We start from the raw sequence: 25,435 nt of genomic DNA, 5'->3' as shown, positions 1-25,435 counted from the left end.
GGGTTTGGAGGTTAGATGAAAGAAAGAGGTGACAAAACTTGGTGAAGTTCAATAATTTTAAAGGAACATTGGCAGAAAAAAGTTCTAATGCCCTAATAAGCAACTTTATTTTTTGTTTTCTATCAAATTTGTCATATATTTTATGAGGTAAAGGACATTTACTGTAACCTTAATGTTTTTAGTTCTTTGAGCATAAGTAATGCTAAATGAAAAAATGTTTTTCTTTTTGTTTTGTGTATTTTTCATTTGGCTGCTGAAATATGAATATATCTTATGTACTACCCTTCTACCCCCTGAGCCTTCCGAGACACATGGCCTGGACAGCAGGGGGTAGAGAGGGTCACTGAGGCTAAGGAGCGACAAATAGCTAGAAGTGAAAAACTCCCAACACCAAAAAATCTCCTAAAATAAGAACCTATCTTTCAAAAACATATATATATATTTCAGAGAGAGGGAGAGTTAGAAACATCAATGGTGAGGGAGAATCATCAATTGGCTGCCTCCTGCATGCCCCCTACTGGGGACTGAGCCCGAAACCTGAGCATGTGTCTTGACCAGGAATTGAACCGTGACCTGGTTCATAGGTCGACACTCAATCACTGAGCCACACTGGCCTGGCAGAATCTAGCTTTTATAACTACAGTAATTGTCTCTACACAAATATATAGACATTAAAAAATAAAGTTAAATAACTTTAACTTGCAGAACATTAATATTGGTATAAGGATATCTCCTAAATGTACTATCATTCTAATATTTTCCTCAGGCATTTATTTAAAAACTAGAGGCCCGGTGCACAAAAATTTGTGCACTCGGGGGGGTCCCTCAGCCCAGCCTGTGCCCTCTTGTAGTCTGGGACCCCTCGGAGGATGTCCACCTACTGGCTTAGGCCCACTCCCTGGGGGATTGGGCCCAAGCTGGCAGTCAGACATCCCTCTGGCAGCCCGGCAGCCCTCGGGGGATGTCCACTTGCCAGCAGGGAGCAGGCCTAAGCTGCAGTCGGACATCCTTAGCGCTGCTGAGGAGGCGGGAGAGGCTCCCACCACCACCGCTGTACTGGCAGCCGTCAGCCTGGCTTGTGGCTGAGCAGAGCTCCCCCTGTGGGAGCGCACTGACCACCAGGGAGCAGCTCCTGCATTGAGTGTCTGCCCCCTGGTGGTCAGTGTGTGTCATAGTGACCAGTCATTCCCAGTCGTTCTGCTGTTAGGGTCAATTTGCATATTACCCTTTTATTATATAGAATAGAGGCCTGGTGCATGAGTGGGGGCTGGCTGGTTTGCCCTGAAGGGTGTCCTGAATCAGGATGGGGGTCCCACTGGGGTGCCTGGCCAGCCTGGGTGAGGGGCTGAGGGCCGTTTTCAGGCTGGCCAAGCCCCCCCGGCAACGGAAGCTCCCAGCCTCTCCTTTTCTTTTTCTTTTTTAATTCTGGGATTTATTTACCTTCTATAATTGAAATTTTGTAGCCTGGGTGGGCGAGAGGAAAGCTTGGCTTTCTCCATTGCCAGGGGCAACCTACTCCTGCTCGCTCCAGCTCCGTGGCCACGGCCAGCTGAAAGTGGGTATCTGGGGTTTATTTATCTTCTATAATTTGAACTTTGTTGCTTTGAGTGGAGCTCAGAGCCAGTTGGGAAGCTTGGCTTCCTCCATCATTGGGGCAACCAAGCCTCCTGCTTGCTCCAGCTCTGTGGCTGCCAGCCGTCATCTTGGTTGGGTTAATTTGCATATAGTCATTCTGATTGGCTGGTGGGTGTGGCTTAAGGTGTAGCGAAGGTATGGTCAATTTGCATGTTTGTCTTTTATTAGTGTAGATATGTTAGTATATACATGTCACACAAAATACTTTCCAATATTTTAGACCTTTTTTCCACTCATCAACTAAAGATCCATGGCTCATTTTGACATGTCTAAAATCACAGCAGTGACAGTATTTAAACAATTGCCCGTTATTTCTGTAATTTTAATCACATATCTATGGTAACCATCTATAATCTGTATTTTTGACTATATTCCACTGATTGCTGAATTCTTATTTTTGTTTTACAGATGAGGGGCTGAATGATTTGAAACTAGGTTTACAAATAGATTTCTCCCCTCAGGGCCCTGAGTATTGCTAGTGTTCTCTACTCTTCTGGCCTGTCCAGGGCATTCTATCTAGAATGGGAGTTCTGGCATTCACCAAGAGCCATAGCAGCGTACTTTGCTTTAGAGGTTCATGCTTCTGAGAAACATTTAAATATACACTAGGGCGATTGAGATTTAGAGTTTAGGACATACCTTATTAAGAATAAGTACAGTATAAAGTGAAGTTCAGTAACTGTTACATGCTTGTGATTATGTGCCATATTGCTAATAAACTCATTTTTTCATGGATGAATACTATGTGTATTTTATGTAATGCCCTAGAACTAGTTAAGTGTTCAAGTTTTTGTTGTTGTTAATGTTTTTATCGATTTCAGAGAAAGAGAAAATGACAGAGAGATGGAAACATCAGTGATGAGAGAGAATCATCAATCAGCTGCCTCCTGCACACCCACTACTGCGGATCGAGCCCGAAACCTGGGCATTTGCCCTGACCAGGAATTGAGCCGTGACCTCCTGGTTCATGGTTGACACTCAACCACTGAGCAACACCAGTGGAGCTTAAGTGTTCAAGTTTTGATGTTCCATTGTATTCGTTAAAAAGTTTTGCTTTTCCTGACTTCAAAAGAAATATAGTCATTATAGAAAAAAATACAGAAAATGAAAAAAAAAAATCACCAGTAATTGTTCCACCTAGATATACTAGTAATCTCTACTTACTATATTTTGGAGGCTATCTTTCTAGTTTTGCTTTTCCCTAGCAACTGTAATTATTTTTTATTTTAGTCCTTGTGCTAGACTCTTCAGATAAAACTGTATATAAGGAATCTGACACAAAGAAAAAAAAAGGAATCTGACAGAACAGAGATCTAATAATTGGAATACAATGTAACTTAACCTTCCTCTCCACCCTTCTCTCTTTTTTTTTTTTTTTTTGTTTTTTTAAAAAAATATATTTTATTGATTTTTTACAGAGAGGAGGGGAGAGGGATAGAGAGTTAGAAACATCGATGAGAGAGAACATCGACCAGCTGCCTCCTGAACACCCCCTACTGGGGATGTGCCCACAACCAAGGTACATGCCCTTGACCGGAATCGAACCTGGGACTCTCTTGAGTCCGCAGGCCGACGCTCTATCCACTGAGCCAAACCGGTTAGGGCTCCACCCTTCTCTTAATAGAAGCTACTTCTAGTCTTTTTTTGTTGTTGTTGTTATATCTGGACTTGGTATACAGAGTTAATGACTAAAGAAAGACATATTTATATTTGTAACAGAATAAAAGAAACTAGAGGAAAACAAAAAATTTTCAGGTAAGTATTTTAATTAAATTATCACACAAATCAAAGTTACAAATATACAAATGCAACTATTTATAAATATGTAAACATGTACAAAGACTAGAAAGGAATACACACAAAAAATAGGTGTTTGGGTGTTGGGGTTATGTTTCTTTTTCATTATTTTGTAATACTCAAAAAACATTATATTGCAGTAGGACTATTTTAGTGCTAGAGAATCTTATATAAATGTATTTGTTCAAGAGCTTCCCTGTTAATATCCTTTTCTGGGTATACATCATAGTTCAGTGGTACCTCTTCAACCCAGGAAGATAACTGTATACTAACCTGGAAAAAAAACACATTATAAACAAACAGGAAAATTACAGAATAATCCTATTTTCTGGAAGAAATCATAACTAAGTAAGTTACTAAACACAACAGATTTTTTTAAAATATATTTTTACTGATTTCAAAGAGGAAGAGAGAGATAGAAACATCAATGATGAGAATCATTCATCGGCTGCCACCTGCACACCCCTCACTGGGGATTGAGCCTGCAACCCAGGCATGTGCCCTGCCCAGGAATCGAACCATGACCTCCTGGTTCATAGGTTGAATCTCAACCCCTGAGCCACACCGGCCAGACAATACAACAGATTTTTATTACAATGAGCAGGACTAAGTTCTACATGGTGCTACATGAACAATTCTTTTCTTTTTATTATTCACATAAACAATTCTTTGTTGTACTAAATGGTCTATGGATTCAGGAATTTAATTAATTTACTCTGAGATTTTGAAATTTTAAAGAATAAAGAAAATAAAGAATTGTTTTAATGTACATAATTTAATCATCATTACGTTTAAACAAAATTCTAAAACAACAATGGCAACACACAGAAAACTGCTCATATATACACAGTGTTGGTGCTAAGGGGTTGTATAAGCAGGGCTAACTCCCTCCATAACCTTCATCAGGCCCTTCCCTTCACATTGAAAACTTGAGTCTCCATGACAAAGAAATTCTGGAGCCAACAATGGATATATATCTGTTTAAAGAAGTTTCATTAAATATGAGAGCAATACAATTATTCAAGAATTTATAATAAGGACTCTTGTAAATATAAATTTCCAGTGGTTGTCAAGACAGATTTATGTATTTAGTGTGAAAGTTATTTTGGTAAAATAACTGAATTATTTCAATATATGTAGAAATTATAAATTGGAGACCACATATTTTAAAAGGTTTGTTTTGACCTGGCCGGTATGGCTCAGTTGCTGGAGCATTGTCCCATACACCAAAAGTTACAGGTTGGATTCCTGGTCAAGGCACATACCTAGGTTGCAGGTTCAATCCCTGGTCAGGGTGTGTGTGGAAGGCAGCCGATCAATATTTCTCTCTTACTCCAATGTTTCTCTCTCTCTCCCTTCCTCTCTCTAAAACTCAATAAAAACATATCCCCGGTTGAGGATGAAAACATAATAAAATTAAAGGCATGTTTTTATGAGTATGGTAAGATCACACACTCAGGAGGCATGGGGAAGAATGAAGTGGGGGAAACTGGGAGACTAACATCTTCTCTTTATGTATCTATGGATTACTTCCCTTGTTATGGCAAACATGAATTCTGTAATTTAGATGATTGATGAAAAAATTTTTAAAGGTGTTATTGATGATTGTTTAGATTTTTTAAAGGAAAAAAACCCAAATACCTAAATTTGGCAGTGCTTACATATAAGGAAAGCATGACTAAAGAAAATAATAATACTGTATTAAGAAATACAACACTATTTTTCATCTGGATCTCAAAGAGCTTTGCAAACACTAATTAACCTTTGTATAAGGATCAATATACTGGGTTGAATCATATTATTAAATATCAGCCTTATTTTATACAAAAAGTCTGAGCAAGAGAGGTTTGTGTAAGATTTCAAACTGACTTAGAGGCTAAACTGCACTGCCTCCAGTTTATTTGATTATACAACCTTGAATAACTCTGTTCCTTTTGTTCTAAGGGCAAAGTTATGATGTGGGTGTTTAAAGCCTCTTAACAAACATTTAATAGCATTTGTTCTCCAGAACTGTAATCCCACAGCTGGAAAAATTGGGTGGAGAAGCGAAGGAGTTCGTATGGAGATAAGAATGGCAACTTGAGAGCTCTTGAGGCTAGTTAATTAACCACGAACCAGTCCTTAAGCCATAAATTCTTGCTATTCTTTTTATCATCTGTCACTATATTCAGACAGAACATTTCTAGAATATTGTAACAGCTATCAGAAAAAAGTAGAAGGAAAGTTTTGACAATAAAAATGCGAGGAAGGCTTACATACCTGAAGACCTGAGAGAGACTCTTCAAGACTTGGTACTGTCACCAGTAACGATCCTTGTTTCCTTACGTTATGGCTGATACATTCCCAGGCTCTATAACACATTAGAAGCATTATGTCAGGTTTTACCAGACACTGAAAATTCTTTTAAAATGCCGATGACAAAAGAAAATGCAGCACAAGTGGTATCTCAAATGAGCAAAATTGTCTGCTTACAGAAAATAGGACTGCAGTAACATACTAGAAATTGGTCAATTCTTCAGTTCCAGAAGAGGTGCTGGGAAAATTGTGAAGTTACAGTTGACAAGATTTAAGGAGATCGTGATTTGAGTTACTACAAGGCATTGTGAGGCCAAAACTCAGTTTCAGGACCAATTCAGAAGTCAAAGCTGCATCAGTTAGTGGCTCTTAAATTTCTTACAAAGTATGTAAAAAAAAAATGGTTCTGCAGAAGGGAACTGGGCTGAGGGGTAGAGGTGGGGCAGAGTACTGGAGAAAGGCTATAGAAACCAGACACCAAGCAAAAACTAACAGTAAATCAAAAGTGAAATCATACTTTATTTGGCTGCCATAAATATTCAATGGAAAGACTTCTGGACGGCACCTGAGAAGTTTAGTGGGACCAGCCAGGTTTAAAGCGTGATGAAATGCCATGTGTATGTGTGGTCAGAGGGCAGTGTCTGACCAGTTCTGATTAATCTTTAGTGCAGACATGAACTGGATTTCTACGCTGAGTCTTGAAAGTACACCCCACTACTGGGGACCAATGGTCAGAAAAAGCAGAGATGTGCATCCCTTGCAGTGGGGCAGGTGAGCAGCTGTGTCATTTGCACTTATTTTAGTTATAGCAATGGATATTAAGTTTAGTACATTCTGGAGTTAACTAGATAAAATGATACAAATGTTTTTTTCTCAGGCTAGATCTAAAATCATGTAGCAGTGTTTGATAATAAATATCACCATGGTTGGGCTAGAGCTGTTTGCGTGTGTTTTTTCCAGTGGTTCCTTAAAAATGACATTTTATAAGTTTATTTAAAAAGAATGAAGAAGCTAAGTATACTGGGCATGACTCTCAAAATAGAACTTAATATTTCTGATAAGCTGTCATGGTAGTAGTTGTATCTGTTTCACCTACTAAGAAAATACATAGGGGCACCTTTTATTTATTTTATTTTTAAGACAGTTTTATTGATTTTAGAAAGGAAGGGAGAGACAAAGAAACATCGATGTGAGAGAGAAACATCGACCAACTTCTCAGAGGTGCACACTCTCACCAGGATAGGACAACAATCAACTGAGCCGGCCAGGGCTAGAAGTACCTTTTAAACTAATACTTACTTTACAATCTGGGTGTTATGCTATAATGAAATCTAACTTATTCTGAAGCCTGAGCCTTTCCTGAGTACACATTTCCATTATTATGACATATTTTTGTTTTCTTTTATGCACTAACTCCTATAGCAGCAGTACCATTCCACTTGTCCTCAGATTCTGATTAAGATTAAAAATCTCTGGAGGGTATATGCTGTGCCATCTATTCTCTTTTACTTACTACAATATAGAATTAATGAGTAAATGACCAGTTTTGTCAGAACAATTCCAATATCAGAATGATTTACCATATCTTCTAACCTTTCTTCTGTGAACTATCATTCAAGATGAAGATAAAATAATTAACTATGAGAGTCACATAACCTAGCTAGATTTAGAATTCATTTGCTAGACTAATTGAGGGAAAAATGACTGAACTAACACAGGTGGCCAATATCTACTTAATGAATCATGTAGAGCTTGTGAATAAATGCACCAAGAGAGTTTTGAAAATAATGCAAATATGCAGTATTTCCAATATCAAGTTCGGCAGTAGCTTTCATCATTCCTCAGCATTCAAACTCTTTATATAATAAATCTCCAAAGAGTTTAGGGTGTTTTAAAACTTCTTATGCAACATAAACCTGGTAATATTTCACTTTCCAACAATTATGAAATGTTTTGACTACCGATCATTAATTTAAAAAGATAAAAAGCTAATCATACTTTGTCCACTGGAAATTAAGTCTAAAAAGGGCATTATAATTAAAATAACTTTGCACATTGTAGGGAGTACCTATAGGGTTAAGCTTCGGATTGACCTGTGGCAGAGCCACAAACAAGTCCCAGCTTGGAGGGCATAGCCCTCTTACCATAATTAAGCTTGACCTTATGACGCTCCCTAGATTGTTCCTAGGTAGCTAATGGGCTGTGGGAGATGTAGCAAGTGCTGCCTAAACAAGTGAAACTCACAAGAACATTGTAACTATGGTGACCACTACCTTGTGTATCTCTGACTATAAAATTAAGCCTCAGCTTGCCAGCTGGATCTCTTTCTGTGTCCTCATCCAGGTACGGGAGTTCCACCGAGCCCCAGCTATATTCTCTTTGTCTGTCTTTTCTTTAATCCTTCACCACCCCTCCTCAGGCTCACGGAACCCTTGGCTGTGCTGGCATGGTACAGCACATGTTGTGTTTCTGGTCTTTAGTCTGTGACCAAAAAAATCACCCCTCATTCTAGCTGAAATTTGATTATATGATTAGCTTTCTGTTGAAGCAGTTTCTTTTTAAACCATTTAAACTATTAATTTTGTAGTGACCTTAACCTAATGGCTATGGGTGTGCATATGTGTGTGTGGGAGAGAGAGAAAGTGGTGGTCAGGGGCAGAATACAGAAGGTGAACAGGTGGCAGAATAAAGAGGTTTAGTCATTCAGGATTCCACTCAGTATTAACTGTTTATGGTCTGTATTACATGCACTTTTTCATTTCTCTGGGGTAATCCAAACATTCGTCTAATTCCCTTTCATGCCAAATGGAAAGGAGCTTTCCTGTATCTAAAGTATGCATATGCCCTTATAAGTAAGAAGTCAGCAAGCCTAAGTAGCCATAAAGTTGGTGTCTCAGACTACAGACTAGAGGAATTTTCTAATCAAAGGAACCTATAGGTCCTTATGGGTCACAAAGCATTAAAATGTGGCACAGAAGTCAGAAAAATGATCGCAGACTTGCTAATTTTTTCATTACTTGAATAGTGGAATAAACTTCTACTACTTATTATCCCTTAAAAACATTTTTCAAGTTTGATAATCACAATTTTGGTTAATACTCTTATATCTTGTTTTATATTCAATTATAGGCATTAGTTAATTCCCATCATTTTATGATAGGATAGCATCATGACATATTTTTTTTAAGGGAAAAAAAACCTGAGGCAGAAAAAAGTATAAAGACCCATTAGGAAGTGATATCTTATTTCATCCATGACGGCTAAGCAAATGCTTGGGTCATAAAATATCATATCTGCCTAAAATGAGATGCAATACTTTACAAAGTCAGACAGTTTATTTTTATTTTATATAGAACATATTTCCTTTTGAATATAATCTCACAGTTGAGGTCATTTTTAAAAGTTTAATATGAAAACATTTCTACTCTACCAATCCCTTTTCATACTTTGCTGGATAACAACAGACTTCTTGCCTGAATAAATAACATACCTGGCCTGTTCTGCCTCATCAAGAAAATATTCGAAGACGTTATTCATTATAATAACATCAGCATTTTGCAGAAGTGAATCCTGGGTACAGATGTCTGCATGAAGCACCTAAATAAGAATGAGTCCATTTAAGAGAACAAACATACCACATCATACGATCACAGAACTACATACTGGGTCAATAATGTTGTGAGGTAATATGTAAAGTTCACCCTAATACTTAAAATGGGAGAAAGTATTTAATAAAAATGATAAACTTGTGAAAATTTGTTTGTTTATATGTAATTATTTATAAATTCATAAGTATGCTCTTTTGACTCCCACAGTTCCTTTTAAGGTGCACGAATTTGTGCACTGGGCCCCTAGAGTGTGTGTGTGTGTGTGTGTGTGTGTGTGTGTGTGTATATGTATATATATATATATATATATATATATATACATATACACACACACACAAAGGATCATTACTGAAATGATAAGTATTACTTCATTAACCAAAAAACTTCCTTTCCCTTTTCTGTTATTTTTCCCTTTATATATAGCAGCGATTTTCAACCAGTGTGCCACAAGAATTTTTAAAACATGCAATAAATATCTGATTATTTAGTGAGGGACACTGACTTCTTTTCTCTTAGATTATCAAATTAAAAAATGACAACAGCCAACATGCCAACAGTTGTTGGTGTGAATGTCCTGTCTTGAACTATAAATATCTACACTAATAAAAGAGAAAAATGGTAATTGGCGTACGACCGCTACCCTTCCCATTGGCTAATCAGCGTATCCTTATGCAAATTAACTGTCAGCCAAGATGGCGGCCGGCAGCCAGGCAGCTGGAAGCGAGCATGAGGCTTGCTTGCTCCAGTGACTGCAGACTCCAACGTTCCCCGCCTGACTTGCCGGCCTCTGAGCTGGCAGTTTGAAACATTCTAACAAATATAGCCAGCTGGGATCTCAGAGCTGAGGTTATACATTGTTTCGATTATAGAACGGCAAACAAACCAGCAGCGGACGCCTCAGAGCTAGAGCCAGAGCTAAAGCTGGCCCAGAAGAAAAAAAGAAAAGAAAAAAAGGAGTGGTTGGGAGCTTCCTGCCAGCCTGAAAGCAGCCCTCAGCCCCTCACCCAGACTGGCCAGGCACCCCAGTGGGGACCCCCACCCTGATCCAGGACACCCTTCAGGGCAAACCAGCCGGCCCCCAGGCCTCTATCCTATATAGTAAAAGGGTAATATGCCTCCCAGCACCGGAATCAGCGGAGCCGCAAGGCCTCCTGGCACCAGATCAGCATGACAGGGGGCAGCGCCCAAACCCCCTGATTGCCCTGCAGCTCTGTGTGTGACAGGGGGTGGCGCCCCAACCCCCCCCCCCACGGGCCCTGCTCTGTGTGTGACAGGGTAGAGCCATAACCTCCCCATCGGCCCTGCCCTGAGTGTGACAGTGGTATCGCCCCAACCCCCTGATCGGCCCTGCTCTGTGGGTGATAGAGGGCGGCGCCCCAACCCCCTGATCCGCCCTGCTGTGTGTGTGACAGGGGGCGGTGCCCTAACTCCCCTATCGGCCCTACTCTGTGAGTGACAGGGGGGAGCTCCCCAACCCCCTGATGGGCCCTGCTCTGTACATGACGACGGGGGGGGGGGGCACTGCCCCAACCCCCTGATTGGCCCTGCTCTGTGTGTGACAGGGGGCAGCGCCCCAACCCCCTGATTGGCCCTGCTCTGTGCATCACAGGGGGTGGCGCCGCAACCTCCCCATTGACCCTGCCTTGAGTGTGATAGGGGGTGGTGCCCCAACCCCCCAATCAGCCCTATCCTGAGCATGACTGAGGGTGGCATCGCAACCTCCCAATCCGCCCTGCTCTGTGCATGACAGGGGGCGGCGCCCCAACTCCCCAATCAGCCCTGCTCTGAGCCCCACCAGGGGCTGCACCTAGGGATTGGGCCTGCCCTCTGCCACCCAGGAGCAGGCCTAAGCCAGCAGGTCATTATCTCCTGAGGGGTCCCAGACTGCGAGAGGGCACAGGCCGGGCTGAGGAACCCCCCTTCCCCCCCGAGTGCACAAAATTTTGTGCACCGGGCCTCTAGTCTATATATATAAAAGCCTAAGCAACCGTAACAACCGGCCCATAGCTATGACATGCACTGACCATCAGGGAGCAGATGCTCAATGCATTGCACTCCCACAGCCAACCTCCTGCGGTCCCTCCCCCCAACTGGCCAGCCCGAGGGACCCCACCCATGTACGATTTCGTGCACCGGGCCTCTAGTATAGGTCGTAAAATAGAGTTGCATCTTTTTAGTCACATCACATAATAAGGATATATCTGATTGGTTAATTCTTGGTACCAGAAATCCTTATATACAAGTACAGGCACCTGATTTTTTTTTAAAAGTCACTTTGGAGCAAAAAATGTAGGTAATTGCTATTATTACTTTTTTTGTAGTTCAATAAAAATTAAACCTTTTTTTTTTTTTTAGGTCAGATTGGCAAAAAGAAAATATATTTCTTAGTGTGCTACAGAATTTTAGTAATTAGTTTATGTGTGCCATGAGATGAAAAAGGTTAAAAACTGCTAACATATAAGAAAGAGAGAAAACTTCCGTGGAAGCCCAACCTAGGGCATCATTTCCCTATAAATTGCTATTCTGTGGCAGCCACAATTCCTCCTGAAAGCTTACAAAACAGAAGATAAAGAGCTGTGAGCATTACTAACCTGTTTGCTTACTTTCTACATTCAGAAATTAATTAAATATACTTCTGACCAACATCTTGAGATTCAAAAATGCTGCTAGCATTATTAAAGCTGATATGAAGCAAACTAAGAAAAAAACCTACTTCCTAATAAAATCGGGGAGGAGAGAAATATGTGAGTGGGATATAATGATAATAATTAATCTTGAGGGAAAAACCAAGATGGCGGCATAGGTAAACACCGGAGTTTGCTGCCGCGAACAACCATTTCAAAAATACAACTAAAAGACGGAACGGACATCATCCAGAACCACAGGAAGGCTGGCTGAGTGGAAATTCTACAACTAGAAGGAAAGAGAAAAGCATACCAAGACCCAGAGGAGGCGCAGTACAGAAGTAAAATACTAAGGTGCGGAGGTGCATGCGGAGTGGGCTGGCGGCTGAGGGCGCAGTTGTCGTTTTCAATCGGGAGGGAATCTCAGGCTCTGAGCTCCAGTTCCAGGCGAGTCTCTAGGGACCCAGACTCATACGGGAGAAGCGAGACTGTCTGGCATCGGTCGGAACTCGAGGGCACCTTTCTCTCCGAGGGACTTGCAGCGATTAACGGGACATTGAGAAGCAGAGCCTCTGAAGGCAGGACTGAGAGCAGCCATAACTGCTAGCCCCGCCCTGTTGATCCCGTGGGACCCGCCCCGCCCCAGCCCTGCAGGGAGGCTTTTGCTGGATAGCCTCAGGCAAAGGCTAGATTAACACCTCCTTAGAGATCCAGGAGCCAGGAAGCCCAGAGGTCAGAATGGGACCATCCAGTTTGCAGCTACTCGATCCATAAAGGACACACTCAGGGTGCAGACTCAGTGACCACCAAAGCCCCATTGAAGCAAGTCTTGCCCCAGAGGGGTGTCTCCAGCACAGAAGTTCTCCCACTGCAGACACAGCTGATTCTCACAGCCAATTGGCCTGGAGGTCAATTCCTCCCAGTGATACCTACAACAATCAAGGCTTAACTACAACAAGACTGTGCACAAAGACCACAAGGGGGTGCACCAAGAGTGTCCTCCTAAGGTAATTGGGGAGGCTGAACCACTGGGCCCCTAGAGAACACTTAGCACAGAAAACCCACTTTATCAACACAGGGAAGCATAAAAAATGCGGAGACAAATGACAGAAATGGAGGAAAGCAAACTACTGGATATAGAGTTCAAAACCACACTTTTAAGGTTTTTCAAGAATTTTCTAGAAACTGCCGATAAATTTAATGAGATCTACAAGAAATCTAATGAGACCCTCGATGTTGTGATAAAGGACCAACTAGAAATTAAGCATACACTGACTGAAATAAAGAATATTATACAGACTCCCAACAGCAGACTAGAGGATTGCAAGAATCAAGTCAACGATTTGAAATACAAAGAAGCAAAAAACACCCAACCAGAAAAGCAAAATGAAAAAAGAATCCAAAAATACGAAGATAGTGTAAGGAGCCTCTGGGACAGCTTCAAGCGTACCAACATCCGAATTATAGGGGTGCCAGAAGAAGAGAGAGAGAGCAAGATGTTGAAAACCAATTTGAAGAAATAATGACAGAAAACTTCCCCTACCTGGTAAAAGAAATAGACTTACAAGTCCAGGAAGCGCAGAGAACCCCAAACAAAAGGAATCCAAAGAGGACCACACCAAGACACATCATAATTAAAATGCCAAGAGCAAAAGACAAAGAGAGAATCTTAAAAGCAGCAGGAGAAATAAAGTCAGTTACCTACAAGGGAGTACCCATACGACTGTCAGCTGATTTCTCAACAGAAACTTTGCAGGCCAGAAGGGAGTGGCAAGAAATATTCAAAGTGATGAATGCCAAGAACCTACAACCAAGATTACTTTATCCAGCAAAGCTATCATTCAGAATTGAAGGTCAGATAAAGAGCTCCACAGATAAGGAAAAGCTAAAGGAGTTCATCACCACCAAATGAGTATTATATGAAATGCTGAAAGGTATCCTTTAAGAAGAGGAAGAAGAAGAAAAAGGTAAAGATACAAATTATGAACAACAAATACACATCTATCAACAAGTGAATCTGAAAATCAAGTGAATAATCTGATGAACAGAATGAACTGGTGATTATAATAGAATCAGGGGCATAGAAAGGGAGTGGACTGGCTATTCTTGAGGGGGAAAGGGGTGAGGGGGATGCGGGAAGAGACTGGACAAAAATCGTGCACCTATGGATGAGGACAGTGGGTGGGGAGTGAGGGAGGAGGATGGGGTGGGAACTGGGTGGAGGCAGGTTATGGGGGGAAAAAAGAGGAACCAATGTAATAATCTGAACAATAAAGATTTAATTAATAATAAAAAAAAGTGGAAAAAAAATTAATCTTCATTAATGTTTTAAAATATTAAGTCAACTCAAATCTGTTTCTACACAATAGCAAATAAGAATAGATTAAAAAAGATTTTCCAACTACAATGCAGAAGTTGCCTAAATTATGCTATTCAATGAACAACAATATATATATTTGAAAGAGTACCTTTATTCTGTCAGTGAACTGGTACTTTTTTATGATAATCTCCTGCAACTGGCAAAAGTCTCCATTCAATTCTACTCCATACAGTTGCAATGCTGAACTGTAAAGATAACCCTAAAATATGAGAATATATTAGGATACAAACGAATTAACTTTTTATTGTGGTTTACTTTTACTTGAAATTTAAAAAGTCAAACTTTAAAAAATAGAATTCAATAAAGTAAGGATAAATAACATCTTGTAGTTTATGTAAAACTTACAACTTTAAGAACTTAAAGACTTACTGATCAAGAACTTGATTGTAGTTCTTTCCCATTATTTAATAATTTCCATTATTTAAAAGTAATTATATTTTAAAAGATTGATTTCTTACTTTTTCTGGTAAAACTGTGCACTCAACAAAAGTGAAAATGAGAAAAGTGATCATATATAGATTCTCCATTTACCACCCTATTTCTGTAATTTCTTTGGAAGTTGCTTCAGGGAAAAGCAAGAAAGGAATAAACCTGTGGGGACCATAATTGGAAAATCATGCAGCCTGGCAACACAGGGAGGTTGCTGGAGGTATGTTCTGTTTGGCTTATGGAAGTCAGCCTGGCACTCTGCCAAAATAATGACCAATTAGTTTTCAAGGATAATCAGGAATTGACTGTATATTGCTATGTACCTATTTTGGTTTCAATAGCAAAACAATATCTGGAAGAAATGGTCAAATCATATTCTGAATACCATTTTACATCAACTAACACCTAAGTGTAAACCAAATTTATATTTACAGCTCATCATGGATTTTAGAATATGTCCAACAGAGCATATGTAGGCATTCAAAAAAATCTTTGTTGACTGAATCAGTGACCTAATAAGAAGAACAATGACAATATGTTTAAATTATTTACTACTGCCACACACCTGCATAGCCAATTATTTCAGCTATATACTTTTTTAACAAATAAAAAAACAAACAAATGGACAACAGTGGACAAAATGTGGTAAACAATCATAATCTCTAATGTTCTCCAAAGAAAACTACCTGACAATTGTGTACTTTTCCATTATGGCTATCTTTCTAATCACAGAATAAACGTTTTAGTACTGAACAATAAATGAAGCATCAAAGAGTTAACTGTTCCTGTTTAGGGCCGGCAACGATGCTGGGAACTGATAGTGCCTGTTTCTGGCATGAGCCTCTCCTGCTGTTGGCCACATGTTTTAACAAGTCTGCTAATGACAACCAGAAACCACATTTCAGTTTTTTGATTAAACCATTTAAGAACATTAAGAGTACTCGTGATTTAAATTTTTTAAAAAGTCATATTGATGTGATATTTCAGAAACAAATGTCTACATTCAAACTTTGGATGACAGAAAATTGGAGCAAGGTGCGTCCTTGGATATCATTTTGTTTGCTCACTTACAGGGGAGGAACTTGAAGCCCAGAGGTGTTAGGTAACTTGCTTATGGCCATGGGCAATTTCCTAGGTCAAGTAAACTTGTCAGTTTTATAAGACCGCTTACCAATGCTAGTATACAATTTTAGCACAGTACAAGGAAAACAGGGTTAAAGGGCAGTGGTGACTACAAAGCAGCAAAGTGTTTGAGGGTTACCTGCTTCTGTTTTGTTGATATTTCTTCCTCTGAGTCACAGAGACAAACTAATAAAGGAAATCAGAGAGCTGGCCTTTGAAATTCCAAACTCAATATACTACTTTAATTTTATTATTGTTACTCTAATAAATAAAACCAAGCTGTCACCTTGGATGGTGGCAGGCAAAACTGCTGTTAGCAGGAGAAGAAAGTATTTTCCAAATGTTGAGTATGTCCATAAGCTGGACTTTACCCCGTAAAGGACTGTGCCAAGCCTGGAGCCGACGTCAACCAAGAGCTTTCCCGACAGATCAGGGAGTACGTGATGGTAAATGAACTTCAATTCCATGAGAGAGAAGGAATGAGAAATAAATCCTGCAGAATTAGAACAAAATGAACAAATTCTGCATGGGTACTAACAATTCAATTCTGTATTTCTAAATCTTCACCTATATTTATAAAGAACTAGAGGCCCAGTGCACACCAGCCGGGGCCTACCTTCCCATAATTGGCCAGCCGGCCCCACCCCCTGGTCGAACCCCTGGTCGAACTCCCGGTCAAGGGGATAATTTGCATATTGGGCTTTTATTATATAGGATATTTCATGATTCTATTTTCTTATTTAATGAAAGGCAGTCAGAGGTTATTTAGAAAAAATTAATATGATAATTTTTCACTCATTCACTCTGAGTTGTATTGGAAAAGAATAAACATAAAGTCTGACATTTAATTTTATTTTACTTATTTATTTTTTTAAAATATATTTTATTGATTTTTTAAAGAGAGGAAGGGAGAGGGGTAGAGAGTTAGAAACATCGATGAGAGAGAAACATCTATCAGCTGCCTCCTGCACACCCCCTACTGGGGATGTGCCCTCAACCAAGGTACATGCCCTTGACCAGAATCAAACCTGGGACCCTTGAGTCCGCAGGCTGACGCTCTATCCACTGAGCCAAACCGGCCAGGGCAGTCTCTGACATTTTAAAAGGCCTCTAAGGGAACAGCTACTCAGCTGCCTGTCCCTATCCTATGCCCCTCATTTCCTTTTCCCCGCTATGACCTGCTGTTTGTTGGGACTGCTTCCTAACTCCCATTCCATCTGGCTTTCTCACCTTACCCCAGAGCCAATCACAGAACTGCTACACACTGCTGCACAGACTGTGGACGACCAAATGAATGGCCACTCAGGAGGTGTGCAATGTGGCAGCCCTGGAGTGCAGAAGAGGGGCAATGTGGAAGGTTAAGATACTCCCAACACTGCTCTTATTTCCCTTCGTTTAACTGCTATAACTTCTAGCCTCCTACCCCATTTTCTCACTCCTTTATTTCTATAATGAAATATCTGAGAGAGCCTGAGTATGTTTTTCCTTCTTTCCTTCCTTCTTTCCTTCATATATATATATATATATATATATATATATATATATATATATATATATATATGTATATATATAATATTTAAATAAATAAATAAACAAACAAACCTTAAATCAGTAAATCAGGGACGTTTAACCCCAATTATAATACAGGTACAATATATTTTTATTAGCAACATATTACCAATTTGGTAACAGTAAACTTTTGAGAATGATATTATCTAGGGTCAGTAATATGAGAACAAGGAAACACACCTGGAGAATAGCGCACTCTAAGCAATAAACCTAAGGTAGTGGGGAGACTGAAATAGCATGTCTAAAGTAACAGCCTAAACAATCATATCCAGTTTGAACAAAGAATATATTAACAGAAGAGCTACACTGTAGCAGCATGGAGTCAGTCTAGTTTGCTATTTGGGACACAGGTACTGCATATGAGGGGCAGAGATGCAGGAAAATTTCTGTCACTGGAGTTGGTTTCCTGTTATGGACTAGAGATGCTCTACTAGGTCAAATCATGGCCTGAATAAACTCTTTCTCAAGATTATCCATCATTGTCCTCTGAGTCCATGTTCATCCAACAATATTGTTCGTCCAACAATACTTCTCAAGATGTTTTCATAGGGAGAACATTCGGTCCCCTTGACTATATTAAACTAATATAACTATATTTCTCTTGTAAACAAATCAGCATATGCTTTATATATGAATTTCTGTTGAGTATGGAAAGGATGAGTCAGTTTCCTTGTACTTAGTCACTTCTGATTAGTTTCTGGACCTGCAAAGTCACTGGTGATTAAACAGTTTCTGTGAGCCCTAACTGGTTTGGCTCAGTGGATAGAGCGTCGGCCTGCGGACTCAAGGGTCCCAGGTTCGATTCCGGTCAAGGGCATGTACCTTGGTTGTGGGCACATCCCCAGTGGGGAGTGTGCAGGAGGCAGCTGATCGATGTTTCTCTCTCGACGATGTTTCTAACTCTATCCCTCTCCCTTCCTCTCTGTAAAAAATCAATAAAATATATTTTTTTAAAAACCAAAAAACAACCAGTTACTGTAAAAAGTAGAGATATCCTTCTGGGAGACATTAAATGCCCTGACTTCCTAGACAATATTTCCATTTAGTCTCCCTAACTGCAATAATTGGTAATGGCTATGCTGTATGTTGGCCTTTGCTTTCAGAAAACATTGAAAGACCGTCAGTAATTTGCATACTCAAGACATCTAAGGAAAAGTACAAACAAAGTCATCAGGTTTGCATACTTGAGTGCTGACCTAAAGGTGCTGTCTGGTATGAGCCACACACCACACAATAGTTTCTGCTCATTTTTCCTTCCTCACATAATGAGTCAATAGAATCTTCATCATAAAGGAATGCATCTACATGAACTGTGGGTTCTGGCCGCTGCTGGATCTGGTGGAGAGAAGAAACACATTAAAAGAAACAAAGTTCAAAGAAGTCTCTTTTTATTGCTAAACTAGAGGTCCAGTGCACGAAATTCATTCACGGGTAGGGTCCCTAGGCCTGGCCAGTGATCAGGGCTGATTGGGGCCTTCTTTCCCCAGCTGCAGGCCAGGGCCTTCCTTCGTTTCACGCTACCCCCTGGTGGTCAGCACATGTCATAGCCAGTGATCAAACTCCAAGTCTCCCAGTTGAACTCCCAAGGGGACACTTTGCATATTAGCCATTTATATATATAGACTAGGGGCCCAGTGCACGAATTTGTGCAACTTGAAAGGAACTGTGGGCTGCGAGGCTGCGGTGGGCACAGGGCTGGGTCTCGGTCCATCCTCCATGCCCCTGCCTGGCCCCTCCCACTGTGGCCCCCTGGTCCCCTGTCTGCCTGCAGCTCTGCTCCTGCCACCGCCACTCCCACGCGCTGACTCGCTGGCCCTGCTTGTACCCACTGAAGGAGCCATGCGACTGGAGGCGGTGCCAGCAGTGGGTGCAAGCAGGGCCAGCACCGTCAGCAGGTGCAAGTGGTAGCTGCTGCCCCGACTGCCCCTCAGGAGCAGGGGGAGGTGGAGAAATCCTTAGGGGCAATCAGAGCCGGCATCCGCCGCTCGCACCCGCTGATGGGGCCAAGCAATTGGGACCAGCGCCAGGCACTGGCAGCGGGTGTGAGAGGCAGCTGCCAGCCCCAATCTCCCCTTAAGAGCAGGGGAAGGTGGAGAAGCCTGGAGGGGCAATCCCGGGCTGGCAGCCGCCGCTCACACCCACTGATGGTGCCGAGCGATCGGGGCCGGTGTTGAGCGCTGGCAGTGGTTGCGCGCGGCAGCTCCGGCACCAGTAGCAGGTGCGAGCAGGGCTGGTGCCAGCAGCCGGTGCGAGTGCCGGGTGGGACCCCAGTGCACAGGAGCAAAGAATTTTCAGTAATCACCAGAGACTTGCCCCGATGACAGTGACTGGCGCCCCACCTTGGTCTGGCACCCCCGCTCAACTGCTCCACCATCCCACCATGGCCAACACCTGCCATATTCTGCACATGCCTCCTGGTGATCAGTGCACGTCATAGCGACTGGTTGTTCGGATGTTCCGCTGTTCGGTCTATTTGCATATTGCCCTTTTATTATATAGGATAAGGCAAACGTCAGTGGTTCATATGCTAAAATTCTGCCAGCAACAAGGCACAGAAAGACTAGTTTCACTTACATCAGCAACTCTGCCCTTCTTTCATTTTATTTCTGAGACTTTTGGGGGGTGTGAGGGTACCAATTTACTTTATTTGAAGGAAGGATACAAATGAAAGAACAGAAGAAAAAGATAAAGGTAACACTAACATGCATGTATTGCTTTGGTGACCAGGTAAGTGACCCCTGTGGCTATGGGAAGCCAGTCTAAGGCTGAGCTCTCATCACTGTCTCCCAGAGTGTGCTTGTCAAAGAGACACTCTGCCATCCAGATTAGAAGTGCCCATCTCACATGGTCACCCAATTCTTTAATGGATTTCACCTGCTCCTTCAGGTAATGAGTCTCAATGAAGTTACACAAATGGGAGTCACTTTGTTAGTGGACAACTTTTTATTTGGCCTGTAATTATGCAAAACATGGCAATGAGAAATATATACAATTTTAGTTGAAAGGAGTATTTTGAGACCATCTTGTCCATCCGAAGCAGTATATTTTACAAGTACAGAAACTGATACCCAGAGAGATTTCTCCAAAGAAATGACAGTAGCTAGTAAGAAGGGTCAAAATGGAAACTAATACCAGCTCTTCGGAGTCCTCCATGTCAGTGACTTACTCATCAAAATACTTAGCAAGAAATCTTTGCTTAGAGGAAAAGTTTTCAAATAATAATGTTAGTAAACCTTCATGCTTACAAATTATGGCCCTTTATTAATACTAGTGGTAACAGCAAGTGGCTACAAAGAAAAAATTTTTGTCTGACTCCTTCTACCTCGATTATGGTAAAGTATCAACCTATCTGCTTGGGAACTTAAAAAATTATATCTATATCTACACACACACACACACACAATCTATATTACAAGTACGTAAAATGTATGAACAAACACAAGGACCAGAAGGAAAGAAAATAAAATAAAAAGTGTGTGGAAGTGTGTGGAATTTAGCATATGGAATTGTGGGTTGATCATTAACATGCAATGAATACGTTTTCCTCATTTTATGTATTGTGGTATACCATGATACCAATAAGATTGTTTTGTCAATAACATCCAAACTATATTAGATATTTCTCTCAGTTTTAATACTACTCATTATTTTCCTCCTTTGAGAATCCACTTGAATGAGCAGATGTTTACTAAGATTTGCTAACTGTTCACAACGTGCACAATACTGTTAAAAATGTACAGGATTTAGTTCCTCTGCTTAGAAAAACCATATGGAGGGTTGCCATTTTCAAATCAGTGGGAGAAGAGATTATTATCATTAGCTTTGCTTTAGGAAACAATATGTATAGCATTTGTAATCCCATAGGAGTTGGGATTTGAAGGGACTTGAATGAGGGGTTGTTTGGAGAAGATGAATGAGAACTAATTCTAGGAATAAACAAATAGAAGAATAAGCAAAAATTGTACAATGCAAATGTAGGAGAAGGAAAAAAAGAGGTAAACTTCACCATTGATAAAAGTGAAGGAAATGAAACAGGGAAGAGAAAATCAGGACAGTGATATAGGCAGGACCAGATTACTATTGGATTGTGATTTTGGAAGGAGGTTGAGTGCTTGGCAAACAGATATCCTCAAAAAAAATGTCTGTTGAGTGAATAATACTGGGGAGCCAGAGGGCTTAGAAACTCAAAAGAATCGGGAACATGGTTGAAGCACTATATGAAAAAATTATTTAAAGCAGAATTCAGGACTATCAGTCTGGAGAGACTACAGGGTTAGGGAAGAACTGGAGAATCCTCAAGTAGCAATAAGAGTAAATTAATAATAATGTACTCGCCGAAACCGGTTTGGCTCAGGGGATGGAGCGTCAGCCTGTGGACTCAAGGGTCCCGGGTTTGATTCCGGTCAAGGGCATGTACCTTGGTTGCGGGCACATCCCCAGTAGGAGATGTGCAGGAGGCGGCTGATCGATGTTTCTCTCTCATCGATGTTTCTAACTCTCTATCCCTTGCCCTTCCTCTCTGTAAAAAAAAATCAACAAAATATATAAAATAAAATTAAAAAAAATAATAATGTACTTACTTTTTGGAGGGCTAGATGTTCTGAGGAAAGCATGGTTTCTAGAGGTAAGCAATTCCGAAGATCTTCTGCTATGCTTTTCAACATACTGTCATTATTATCGTGAGTGAACTCATCAAAATCTCCTGGAACAAAAAAGGAAAAAAATAGCTTTTATGGTTGTAGTCAGGTAGCTGGAGAAATCAGTGAAAAGTTACAAAGCAGGCCAATAGCAGCACAAGGAAATAACCTAGGTTTTGTGCCTCTAAATCAGCAGTTCTCAACCTGTGGGTCGCGACCCCTTTGGGGGTCGAACGACCCTTTCACAGGGGTCGCCTAAATACATCCTGGATATCAGATATTTACATTACGATTCATAACAGTAACAAAATTACAGTTATGAAGTAGCAACGAAAATAATTTTATGGTTGGGGGTCACCACAACATGAGGAACTGTATTAAAGGGTCACGGCATTAGGAAGGTTGAGAACCACTGCTCTAAATAAAGGTACTGCTCTTTTCCACTATACCACTCTGTGTCCCTACATACAAAGGTTCTTTCTCTGCATAATTTCCCTTTGAGCAACACTGGTATTTATAAAGATTTATTACTTAGTTCTCTGAAGTGATGTGGGAAGGAAAGTCTTTTAGCTCTTTTTTCTTTCCTCACATATATAGTATAATCTAAGCTGGTGCTTCAAAGTATTTCTAGGAGGAGGTTGAATATAAATTCTAGAAAAACAAAAATAGTATTGCCCTTACCGGTTTGGCTCAGCGGATAGAGCATCGCCCTGCGGACTGAAAGGTCCCAGGTTCGATTCCGGTCAAGGGCATGTACCTTGGTTGCGGGCACATCCCCAGTCGGGGGTATGCAAGAGGCAGCTGATCGACGTTTCTCTCTCATTGATGTTTCTAACTCTCTATCCCTCTCCCTTCCTCTCTGTGAAAAATCAATAAAATATATATTTTTTAAAAAAATAGTATTAAGATTCACTCTGACCACCCAGATTACAACTCCTCAGATCCATAAGGGACACACTCAGGGGGCAGACTCAGTGAGCACCAAAGACCCACTGAAGCAAGTCTTGCCCCATAAGGGTGTCTCCAGCACAGAAGTTCTCCCACTGTAGACATAGCTGATTCTCACAGCCAATTGGCCTGGAGGTCAATTCCTCCCAGTGATACCTACAACAATCAAGGCTTAACTACAACAAGACTGTGCACAAAGCCCTCAAAGAGGTGCACCAAGAGTGTCCACCTCAGGTAATTGGGGAGGCTGAGCCACTGGGCCCTATAGGATACCTAGCACAGAAAGCCACTCTATCAACACAGGGAAGCATAAAAAATGCAGAGACAAAGAAACAGGTCACAAATGACAGAAATGGAGGAAAGAAAACTTCAGGATATGGAGTTCAAAACCACAGTTATAAGGTTTTTCAAGAATTTTCTAGAATCCACCGATAAATTTAGTGAGACCCTCAAGAAATCTAGTGAGACCCTCGAGGATATGAAAAAGGAACAACTAGAAATTAAGCATACACTGACTGAAATAAAGAATATTATACAGAGTTCCAACAGCAGACTAGAGGATCGCAAGAATCAAGTCAAAGATTTGAAATATGAAGAAGCAAAAAATCACCCAACCGGAAAAACAAAAAGAAAAAAGAATCCAAAAATATGAAGATAGTGTAAGGAGCCTCTGGGACAACTTCAAGCGTACCAACATCCGAATTATGGGGGTGCCAGAAGAAGAGAGAGAGCAAGATATTGAAAACCTATTTGAAGAAATAATGTCAGAAAACTTCCCCTACCTGGTAAAAGAAATAGACTTACAAGTCCAGGAAGCGCAGAGAACCCCAAACAAAAGGAATCCAAAGAGGACCACACCAAGACACATCATAATTAAAATGACAAGAGCAAAAGACAAAGAGAAAAATCTTAAAAGCAGCAAGAGAAAAAAAGTCAGTTACCTACAAGGAAGTACCCATACGACTGTCAGCTGATTTCTGAACAGAAACTATGCAGGCCAGAAGGGAGTGGCAAGAAATATTCAAAGTGATGAATAGCAAGGACCTACAACCAAGATTACTTTATCCAGCAAAGCTATCATTCAGAATTGAAGATCAGATAAAGAGCTTCACAGATAAGAAAAAGCTAAAGGAGTTCATCACCACCAAACCAGTATTATATGAAATGCTGAAAGGTAAGAAGAGGAAGAAGAAAAAGGTAAAGATACAAATTATGAACAACCAATACACATCTATCAACAAGTGAATCTAAAAATCAAGTGAATAAATAATCTGATGAACAGAATAAACTGGTGAATATAATAGAATCAGGGGCATAGAAAGGGAGTGGACTGACTATTCTCAGGGTTAAAGGGGTGTGAGGGGTGCAGGTAGAGACTGGACAAAAATCGTACACCTATGGATGAGGACAGTGGGGGGGGGGTAAGGGCGGGGGTTGGGGGGTGGGAACCAGGTGGAGGGGAGCTATGGGGGGAAAAAAGAGAAACAATTGTAATAATCTGAACAATAAGGATTTAATTATAAAAAAGAAAGAAATCTTTTAAAAAGAGAAAAGAAAAAGAAAAAGAAAAAAAAAGAAACAAAGAGAAAGGACCCAAATAAATAAAATCAGAAACGAAAGTTGTGAAGTAACAACTAACACCACAGAAATACAAAGGTTTTTAAGAAAATACTATGAACAACTATATGCCAACGAGCAGGACAACCTGGACAAAATGGACAAAATCCTAGAAAAATACAATCTTCTAAAACTGAATCAGGAGGAATCAGAAAATCCAAATAGTCCAATAACAACAGATGAAGTTGAAGCAGTAATTTTAAAAAACTCCCAGGAAATCAACAAAAGGAAGACAAAGAACCCAATTACAAGATGGGCAGAGAACCTAAATAGACACTTCTCCAAAGAGGACATGCAAATGGCCAAGAGACATATGAAAAAATGTTCAAAGTCACTAATTTTCAGAGAAATGCAAATTAAAATGACAATATGGTACCACCTCACACCTGCCAGAATGGCTACCATTAATAAATCAACAAACAACAAGTGCTGGCGAGGATGTGGAGAAAAGGGAACCCTAGTTCATTGCTGATAGGAATGCAAGCTGGTACAACCACTATGAAAAACAGTGTAGAGTTTCCTCCAAAAATTAAAAATGGAACTGCCATTTAACCCAGTAATCTTGATTCTAGGAATATACCCTAAGAAGCCAGAAATACCAATCAGAAGGAATATGCACCCGTATGTTCATAGCAGTGTTATTTACAATAGCTAAGATCTGTAAACAGCCCAAGTACCCATCAGTAGATGAAAGGATTAGAAAACTAGTATACTTACACAATGGAATATTTATGCAGCTGTAAAAAAAAAAGAAGGATCTCTTACCCTTCAAGA

General features: G+C 40.6%; 1 protein-coding gene across 4 annotated transcripts in view; it reads right to left on the bottom strand.

Annotated features, from left to right (window-relative positions):
• Positions 1 to 3,383: 3,383 nt before the first annotated feature.
• LOC102428347 overlaps positions 3,384 to 25,435 on the bottom strand; it is a 32,197-nt gene continuing 10,145 nt past the window's right edge. The window contains exons 2-8 of one of the 4 annotated variants that reach the window (XM_023751520.1): positions 22,040 to 22,161; positions 18,644 to 18,794; positions 16,177 to 16,383; positions 14,428 to 14,537; positions 9,218 to 9,324; positions 5,692 to 5,782; positions 3,384 to 3,705 (exon numbers count right to left, since the gene is read on the bottom strand). In XM_023751520.1, coding sequence (XP_023607288.1) covers positions 3,589 to 3,705; positions 5,692 to 5,782; positions 9,218 to 9,324; positions 14,428 to 14,537; positions 16,177 to 16,383; positions 18,644 to 18,794; positions 22,040 to 22,161 — 905 coding nt within the window. In that variant the 3' untranslated portion in view covers positions 3,384 to 3,588. Of the gene's footprint in view, positions 3,706 to 5,691; positions 5,783 to 9,217; positions 9,325 to 14,427; positions 14,539 to 16,176; positions 16,384 to 18,643; positions 18,795 to 22,039; positions 22,162 to 25,435 lie in introns of all 4 variants that reach the window. The other 3 variants (XM_023751521.1, XM_014453317.2, XM_006085837.3) reach the window with 3 other exon arrangements.

This window comes from Myotis lucifugus, unplaced genomic scaffold (assembly GCF_000147115.1).
Source record: "Myotis lucifugus unplaced genomic scaffold, Myoluc2.0 scaffold_22, whole genome shotgun sequence".
Classification (NCBI taxonomy): Eukaryota; Metazoa; Chordata; class Mammalia; order Chiroptera; family Vespertilionidae; genus Myotis; species Myotis lucifugus.
This window is presented reverse-complemented; position numbering and strand designations above follow the sequence as displayed.